General features: G+C 42.8%; 1 protein-coding gene across 3 annotated transcripts; it reads right to left on the bottom strand.

Moving 5' to 3' along the window:
* Nucleotides 1–2,922: 2,922 nt before the first annotated feature.
* ZNF639 (zinc finger protein 639) lies at nt 2,923–8,557 on the bottom strand. 3 transcript variants are annotated; one of them, XM_062499434.1, is made up of 7 exons: nt 8,386–8,557; nt 8,029–8,135; nt 6,247–6,507; nt 5,997–6,073; nt 5,363–5,458; nt 4,413–4,547; nt 2,923–4,159 (listed from the first exon to the last, which is right to left on the bottom strand). In XM_062499434.1, exons 3-7 carry the CDS (start codon nt 6,294–6,296, stop codon nt 3,012–3,014), a joined length of 1,506 nt encoding a protein of 501 aa, XP_062355418.1. In that variant the 5' UTR covers nt 6,297–6,507; nt 8,029–8,135; nt 8,386–8,557; the 3' UTR covers nt 2,923–3,011. The 3 variants fall into 3 exon arrangements, with proteins under 3 accessions (XP_062355418.1, XP_062355420.1, XP_062355419.1); XM_062499436.1 differs by having other exon boundaries at nt 6,401–6,507; XM_062499435.1 differs by lacking the exons at nt 8,029–8,135; nt 8,386–8,557 and adding an exon at nt 7,065–7,220.
* Nucleotides 8,558–9,150: the final 593 nt, after the last annotated feature.

Below are 9,150 nucleotides of genomic sequence, written 5' to 3'. Positions count from 1 at the left end.
TAGGGGTTAAAGACCTCCGATACCTCAGGCATTTGATGCAGGAGCATTAGGAAACCAGAACCAAAATGAAAATCGGCGACAACAGCATTCTAGAGAACACGTTATTTGAGGATTATTAATCTGCTGTATTTGAAGATCTTGCAATAATTTGTAGGATGTAAACTTTCAATCTTTCACATTAAGAAAAGTCTTTTGCTCAATAAGAAACATGATCCAGGAATGTGACACACAGAGATTTGTTAAGGTTGGAAAATACCCCTAAAATCGAGTCATACATTGGAACTAAGGGTTCAAAAATCTCAAAAGCAAAGAATCAAATACAGATTTCTCACACATACAAAACACTAACAAAACCAACCTCATGATTTTGCATAGCTTGTGCTTGGAATACAGTTTCTGAAACAGCTGAACCTTGTACCAATGAACAACCAGAATTTGGTATTTACTGTCTTGAACAAAAGTAATTAACACTGGCCCAGTCGTGGTCCCTACAGTTTATTGGTGCCGCTCCAGGCTGAGAGGAGCTGCTCAGGCTCCAAGGTGACAGCTCTGTGGCCGTACCAGAGCAGCTGCACTCCGGTCACAGCACTCACCTTCCACGGACGTGCTTCACCCAAATAACCCCAATGTCCTCCCTGTCCTTGGCATGCTCAGCCATGCCTCTCAGCCTTCCAGATTCTCGGCAGACTCATTACCTGCTTTTCCTACTACTGAGTAACTTTCTTGCTTTAACATGCAGATTGGGTAGAAGCCAGCGGTGTACTTGTGTTCCCTTTTAAAATGAGACAGGCTACTACTCCTGTACACTTCCACTTACTCCCTGACAGATATGAAAAAGAAAATACTAACATTAGTCTCTCATTTATAAAATCCAACCTAAAACGACCTTGGATACATTTCCTGTTTAGACGCTGCATTTTAGTTTGGAATGATGTGGCTTCACAACATTCCTGTGGGGTATTGTTTTGACAGTTCAGAGATCAGAAATAACCCAACTTAAAGACAGACATGAAGTTATTCATGCTAACAAGCAAGTTTGCTGTATCACAGGGCTCTGTGCTGGCACAGGACACCACCTTTCCTCCTGGGGACACAGTGCTGGTCTACACAAATATACACACTACTTAAACCCCAGTATTTATTTTGGGGGATTTTAAAATGCCTTTTTTCCACTTCTTGTCACTGTCCCAGAGCAGCTTTGTCTCCAGAGTTCAGCTGTGCCGTTCTACCTCTGTGCCATCATCAGGAGAAGTTTTCAGAGAACCAGCATTCCCTCTTTCAGATATATGAGCAAAATAAACTTTCCATATAGAAAATAATTAATCTTAGTGTTTTGTTAACTATATTATTGCTACCATTTTAAGACAGCCAAGAAGAATGTGTTCAAAATAGGAAATCAGCAGTTCTACCACAGATACTGTCATTCTCTATACAAAGGAGTAATAAAATACAGCAAGACATCCTCAGTTTGCCCCTTTCAATGACAAAACACAAGATCTAGTAGTAAATCAGCATTTCCAAGTGACAGAAATGGTCTTGCCTCCCACAACAAAATAAACACTAAGTGGTTCATAGACTTTCCAGAAATAATTCTCTGGAAATCAGAACTTCCGTTAACTGATAGCATTCAGCCAAGTTTTATCCTTAACTTTAAAAATCAAATCCAAAGACCCTTGCATGCCTTGAAGCTGGTAACACCAAATCTCACTGATCAAGAAATGTTTGACACATTAACTATCTCTATACAAAGCTTGCATTAGACAATCTTACAACTTTACAGTCCATGAAGAAAGAAATATAAATTCCACCAGTAATTTACAGGTATTTTCACCATGGTATCTAGCATAATCTACGTGACCCCACTCTTGTTTTTTTATCTGTCCATGTATTCACTCGGAAATAGAGCTACAGAATGTACTGTAAAAACTCACTTCCAATGATTACAATGGCAGGATAGTGCTATATATAATATAAACAAGTGTGTGAAATAATTTTGAGAGTGATTAGTAAAAATGTTGTAACGTTTACCCATATATAAAAGTTTAAAATTTACAGAGTTAAAATAACATTCCTCAAGCTACTACTGGTGGAAAGATAATTATAAATATACAAAATTATTACAATAATGTAGACTACTAGAAGTTTGTTCTAGTCAGAGGTTGGTGACATCCATTATTTCAGCGAGAGTAAATTAGGATCTTACACAAGAAATTAATTTTGTATAGTCTCAGCAGGATCACTGCAAATTCCTTTTGCAATTACTCTTTAGAACATGATCCAGTCCAAACCCAAGCAATGTGTGCCTCCTCAGTGCATTAAAAGACAAGAACAGAAGGTTAAAAAAGGGAATATAATGTGTGGAAGAGTGTGTTGTACATGTGTTGGACAGTCCCACAGATGGAAATTAAACATAGAACAAAGTGAACTGTGAGGTCAGAAGGGTACCCCAAGAGAAAAACAGGACAATTGCACATCAGGAGCATGAGGTGGGAAATGAAGGCTGCATGTGAATCTGGAGATGTCCATGCCGGGGAACTTTTGGAAAACCCTTATCTCTGGCAGGCCAGTGCTGTTCCTAAACACCAGCGCAATGACCTGCTGCCACACAGGGTAACATGAGCTGGATGTGGAACTGAGACCAGTACTGGGTTATTTAAACATGGAATTAGGTACTTGCTTTGTTTTTTTGCCTTTTTAAACTCAAGAGAACTGGTCTTGTACATTAGACATGAAAGAGCGAGATTACCATCAGAACTGGTATCACAACATGCAATTACTCCCACTGTCCCTCCCCTCAAAATCTGATCCATCACACTGTACATGTGGTTATTCCTACTGAAACCCCTAGAACAAGGAAATTCACAACACCAAGTGCTATACATGCTTTGCTGATATAAAGATGAAAACATTAGAAATGTACAATTACTGTTAAAAATTGTATTTAATATCACATTCCAGTGACTGGAAAGTAATTCCAATTCTAACAAACTGATTATGGGGAAAGAAAGCAATCACACTGTCTCATGTATCTGAAGATGACTTAAAAGATCTTTTTCATTCCCAAATCTCATTAAACAATCAGTACATTTATGAGGCAAATCTGCTGAATGCCGGAAATCCAAATGAGTTTTAAGGTCTTCAATCTGTCCCGTTGAATATTCACAGTATTGACATAAATAAATCCCTTCAGATAAATGAGAGCTTAGGTGCTTGCAGTATTCCAACATACCTGAAAATCCCTTCCCACAGTCATCACAAACATGAGGGAATATTTTGGTGTGCTCAATAGCTACGTGCCTGTTGACATTTGTATGCAGCCTGCTCCTAAAGCCACACACCTGGCACACAAAGAAGTTTTTGCATTTGTCAAAACTGATTTTGTTGATGAGGCTGTACTGGCCACGCTCCTTGTTGTTGTAGCTGTCGCTCAGCTCGATGAGCCGGCACGCGTGCTCGTTCACCACGTGGCTGTGCAGATCCTCGGGGTCGTTTGTCTCGTGCTCACAGAACTGACACAGGTACTGCTCATCACAGCTGTGCTCCTGGAAGTGCAGGTACAGCTCGCTGCTGGAGGAGAACTGCACATCACACTGCTCGCACCAGTAAAGGTGGTCGTTGAAGTGAGTGTCTGCTATGTGCTGACTCAGATTCTCAAATATCACCGTTTTGTAATCACAGTATTTACAGATGTATGGATCCTCCTCGTGTAGTTTTACATGTTCGATGAGCTGCACTTTGCTGGAGAAACTTTCTTTACAAACTTTACAGACGTGAGTGTCTGTACACGTCTTATGCTTCAGGATCATGTGCTGCTTCAGATCAGAGAAGTACTTGCTGTTGAACTCACACAGCTCACACTTGTACAAGCCGCTGCTGTTGGCTCTCAGCAAGGGCCATTTCTGTTGAGCTGTGATATTCAAAGCCTGGTTCTTCTCAAAGATTTTACAGGTCTCCAGAGGGATTTCCTCAAGATCCTCAGCTTCCAGCTTCTCAGGTGACACAGTCTGTGTTTCTATATCGTGAACTTCTACAGCATTAACTTCTGTTGTAGAAATTTCTACAGTTTGGATATCTAGAGGTTTTTCTTCTTCTGTGGGGCTATCACTGAATATAGGTGAGTCACATAAGTCTCTGCACATGCCATTGTTAGTACCTTTATCTGCAGGAGGAAATACATAATAGGAAGTTGAAAAAAACCCAGTACAAAACACCTAGGCCCATTTTTAATTTTCCAGTCAGCTTTCAAATGCAAAGACAAGTTATTTTTCCCCTGCCAGACTATGCTGTATTTTCAGCTAACAAAGCAGACACTACAAATCCTTGACCATTTCTGTCAAAGTTACGTGAAAAGCCAGCAGCATCTGCGCCCTCCAACCTCCCAGCACCTCATCTGCAAACACACTGACCTTTACCTTTATCCTTCTTTTTAGGGTCTGCACAGTGCATGCCAACGTTTGAGTGTGCCCCGCTCCAGTGAGAGCTCCCGGCATGCACCGGACTCCCGTCATCATCTGTGTCCAGGCTCTGCACAGGACTGTGGAATCTACCTGCAAAGGGAAGGGAAGCATTTCCTTGTCACCCTTTGTCCACACTAACATCATCCTGATTCCTTGATTTAGTCACAGATCTTACTGATTATTTATTTATTCTACTTGCGTAAGTTTATCCTTATATACTAAGCATTAAAAAAAAAGTAACAATAAATACCTTGAAAATTATTTCCATACATGCAGAGAGAAACAAAAGAATTCAAAAAGTAGCAACTCTGTCTAGATAATTTCAGCAGGTAATAGTCAGGTGATTATACAGAAAAAAACTTAAAATCCTTAAATGAAATGTTACATTTAAAAGACACAACTTTAGAAACAGTCTTCAATGTTTTTGGATGCTGCATTTTAAAATATGACACTTTCTAAAAGTTCTGAGGAGTTTATGGTTAATTATTAGAGTGAAAAGAAAAATAAATAGACTATAAATCCACCATCACATTTATTCTAACTTTCCACCTACTATTGGATGCTCTATAAAAAAGCATTCTGTTTTGCTTAGTACAAGTCCAATTTAATGAAACTGTTTGTAATTTCCATGTAACCTCATCAACTTTGTTACCTAGCGTGTATCTGAAGTAGTTTAATTACCATTATACAGTAAAACTGAAGGGTCTTTTTGTTGTCATTGCTTCTACTTTGAAAACTGTATTTCAACTGTAACAACTGAACAACCTCCCACAAGTCTAAGGCCCATCAGATTACAAGGACACTCAGAAATCACCTGCTATATATTGTGTATTCTATTTGCTCCTATGAATAGGAACATGACATTTTAAAGAACTGCAGAACAAGACCCCAAAACGCAGACTTACCTCTGTTTATATCTGGCTGTCTCATGGAACAGACGCTATAGCAGTGGTCAGAAAAAATTCCACTGTTGTCTATGTATCTGCTTGCACCTGAAGAATCTAAACCAAAACAGCAAAAAAAATGTTTTAAGTACTCATGTCTTATTGCAGCTACAGACGTATTTCATGTTCATCAAAATTCTTCTCAGGTTTTTACGTGTCATTTTGGAAGAATTCCAAATATTCCTATTCCTATATAAGAGCTGCTGCTCTCATGTTTGGAGTATTAAGTCTCTGCTCCCACTGAGGACATGGACAAGGGCATCGTCTGTTCAGTGCTGAGCACTTCTCTCTACCTCCACCCCAACTTTTACAGAATTCCTCCCCTCTGTGGAAGCAGAATCACCTTCATTTGCAGCTAAAGCCAATTCCCTCATGTGCAGGGAGTTCAGAACAAGCCTTTCAGGTGCATGGACTCAAAGTGGCCCAACAAAGGAGCCTGCAGAGTGGGTGCTGCTTATTCAAGCCAAGGTATCTTATACCACCCTTTATGTCACTGTTTTTCCATGAGTTGGCATATGTGGTCCCTTCTTGTAAAGTTATTAGTCTGAGAAAAATTACTTACTAAAGTGTACATAAACTCAAGCTCTAGACTGACCTGAGTAACGAGAAGGATGCAGAGTCTTCCTTTTCCTCTTTTTAGGATGTTCATTCATTTTGAACAGTCTACATGAACTGTAAAGTAAAAACATTAAAGAATTAGACTTGTTTATAGTTTTTTCCTACTCCCTCTTCTTGCCCCACTCCCCCCCCCCCCCCCCCCCCCCCCGTCTATTTTGATACAGCTACAAACCCATTAAATCCACACAATTGTTGAAATTCCTGCCCTGGAGCAAAAGAAGGTTCACCTTACAGACAGACAAGTCAGAACTCCAGGTACTCCAGCACTCAGGGTCATCTACAAGCCTTCTCTCCAGCATCCTTTTTGTCAGAGACAGGACATTCTGAGGCACAGCCCTTCAGAAACAAGTTTTAGTGTTTAACACAGTCATGTTCTCTTACCAAAGGTCTTAGACTCTTCAGTATCAGGAAGTAGAGCAGCTAAGAAGCTGATGGCTGTACAGCTTCCAAACGTAGTGAATGCATCAGTTCAAGAAGAGTCACTCCACCTATGGAGTAACAGCATTTTAAACCACTTAAAACTTTAACACAAAATAGAAAAAAACCACAGAATCAGATACAAAGTGAGAGAAATACTACAAAGAATGAATCTATGGAAATTGAAGCTAGAAAGCAACATAATAAGTTGATACTAATTTCAATTTAGAGCATCAAAATTAGTAAGGTGGATGCACTGGTATATTGCTTTTTCTTTTGTCTCAAGTTAGTTGGCTTTCGCTGCACTTGGCAGCTCCTGAGAGCAGAAAAATATGTGGAAACGAAACACAAATTCTTGAGCTATATACGGGACAAACAAATCTTGAAGAAGAAAAGGCTGCAAACAAGGGATATGATGTGGGCTGCCATAATTGAAGAGCACTTGCGGGCCCAGGATCTTCTGTAGTCAGTGGCATGCACCAGAGGTGAAAGGAGGGAAAAAAGAGCCTTCATCAAGTCAACTTTGTTCTGCGGATATTAAATATTTTATACTCAAATTTTATTTCAAGGGATGGAAAATCATTGATTATAACGTTATATCACGATCTAGAAGTATCAGTACCCTCACCGTTTTCTGTGATTGCAAGCGAAGAACCGACAGCGCACTGACACCGCAAGTCTCACCCCAGGTAACGCGCTTGAAAAGCTCAACCTTTTCTCCCCAGATCGGACCGCGGGGCAGCAAGGCGGGCTGTTCTATTCCAGGGGCTTTCCCTGGGCCTGAAAAGCGGGATCCAGGCCCGGAGAAGCGGGATCCCGATCGGCCCCGGGCGGCGCGGCCTGCGCGGAGGCCGCACGGCGAGCCCCTGGCGGGAGCGCGGCAAAGGCACCGCTCCGCCTCGGCGCCGGGGGCAGGGGCGAGGCCGCGACCCCGCACGGGCGGCTGCAGAGGGCCCGTCCCGGGGCCGCACCGGGAGAGCCGCGGGCCAGGCGTGAGTCACAGCTCACCTCCCCGGCGGGACCGGGGCTCGGGCGGCTCCTGTCCCGCGGCTCCCCGGGCGCTGCGGCCGAGACTCACCTGCCGGCCACCAGTGCCGCTCCGCTCCGCTTTTCCCGGGCCCCCGGGTGCGGCCGCTCCGCTCTCCCCGGCCCGCCCCGCTCCGCTCGGGCCCGGCCCGGCCCGGCCCGGCCCGGCCGCTCCGCGGGCGAGGGGCGGGAAAGGCGCGAGCGGCCGCCGCCCGCAGCGCCCCCTGCCGGCCCCGCGGCCTCCGCACCCCGCCCGTCGCCATAGCGACAGGGCCTAAATAAACCTTTAGTTTATATTTCTGTGTACCCGTCTGCACAGCCACGTTTTCATCTACGTGCCTCGTTCAGGGCTGTAAGGCAGCTGGCAGCGCGGAAGCCTGCTACAGAACAGTGTCAGCACCCAGATTTTTACACAAATGAGAGGGTGATGGCAAAGCCGAACCTGATAAAGCTCAACTTTACGTTTTGTGTCAATGCAGAAGCTGTCCCTTAGAGCTACTGCACAGGAGAATCAATATAAAGTGTATCATAAATATATACAGTACAAGAAAGAAATAGATACGTACAAGAAGGACAAAGGAGTTGCTTTTGGAGAGGTTCCAGTGGAGGCACCAAGGGAGAGGGGTCTGAAGCACCTCTTGTGAGGAGAGACTGCAGGACTACCCTGGTTAGTCTGGGGAGGAGACAGCGAGAGGGATTCTGTCAACACACAGAAATATTGCAAAGGCACGGGACAGAAGATGCTGCCAGACTCTTTTTGGTAGTTCCAAGCAACAGGATGAAGAGCAGTGGCTGTAAACTAAACCACAAGGATTTTCACCTCAACATGAGGTAAAACTTCTTCACATTGAAGTGGCAGAGCAGTGGGACAACTGCCCAGGGAGGTTGTGGGATCTCCCTCTCTGGAGACATCCCAAACCCACCTGGACGTGTTCCTGTGTTACCCGCTCCAGGTGACCGTGCCTTGGACTGGATGATCTCCAGAGGTCCCTTTAAAAATGAACAACTCCACAATTCTGTGAAATATGTATAAATTGAAATTGAAAATTTAAAAAAGCAACTTATCTCTTTTCCAAGTTTATAATCACATCCATTTTTGCTCATTTCATCTTCACTTTTTATCATGCCACAGGAAAAACCACCAAATTGAATTGGTTCACAAAGTAGAACACTTCAAACAGCATCTTACTATTTAAAAAAAATACCTCATTAATTTTGAAGACATGAGGGAGGCCACTATGGTCCCTTATTTTCATGACTTAACTTATGGAATTCTGCTTAGTGTTTCATTCACTTAATTTTTTTGCTCCCGCTTAGCTTGAATTTACCTAGTTCTAAGAAAAAGTTTTGAGTTAGCAGAGAATCCACAATATCCCCAATGGTGTTGCTCCACTATTAGTAAAAAAAAAAAAAAAGAAACTATACCCTGCTTCTGGCCTTAGTTTCATTCATTATCTGGCAGATGGAACTGGACTTACTCTGTCTATAAAATCCTACCTTTAGCCTTTGTCCTGAGGCTGGAAATGTGCCTTTGGCATAATGTAATTCACTTAGAGCCAGATGGAAAGAGCTTCACCCTATGATCACACAGAAGTTTTGGTGGTAAGCAGCAAAACGGAACTAAAGGTGTCCCTTTGCTGGCACACTGCTGAGCTCTCAGACATTAAATAAAGGTAGTATGTCTATGA

This window comes from Cinclus cinclus, chromosome 10 (assembly GCF_963662255.1).
Source record: "Cinclus cinclus chromosome 10, bCinCin1.1, whole genome shotgun sequence".
NCBI lineage: Eukaryota > Metazoa > Chordata > Aves > Passeriformes > Cinclidae > Cinclus > Cinclus cinclus.
The sequence above is the reverse complement of the archived record's forward strand: the minus strand, read 5'-3'. Positions and strand labels throughout refer to the sequence as shown.

Excerpts from the sequence above, each read along its gene's own strand:
- ZNF639 (XM_062499434.1), bottom strand. The coding sequence starts at position 6,296 with ATGACCCTGAGTGCTGGAGTACCTGGAGTTCTGACTTGTCTGTCTGTA. Across the intron at positions 6,074-6,246 it reads CTGACTTGTCTGTCTGTAAG|TTCATGTAGACTGTTCAAAA; the intron begins GTGAACCTTCTT and ends TTTACTTTACAG. Across the intron at positions 4,548-5,362 it reads ACAGCCAGATATAAACAGAG|GTAGATTCCACAGTCCTGTG; the intron begins GTAAGTCTGCGT and ends TTCCCTTTGCAG.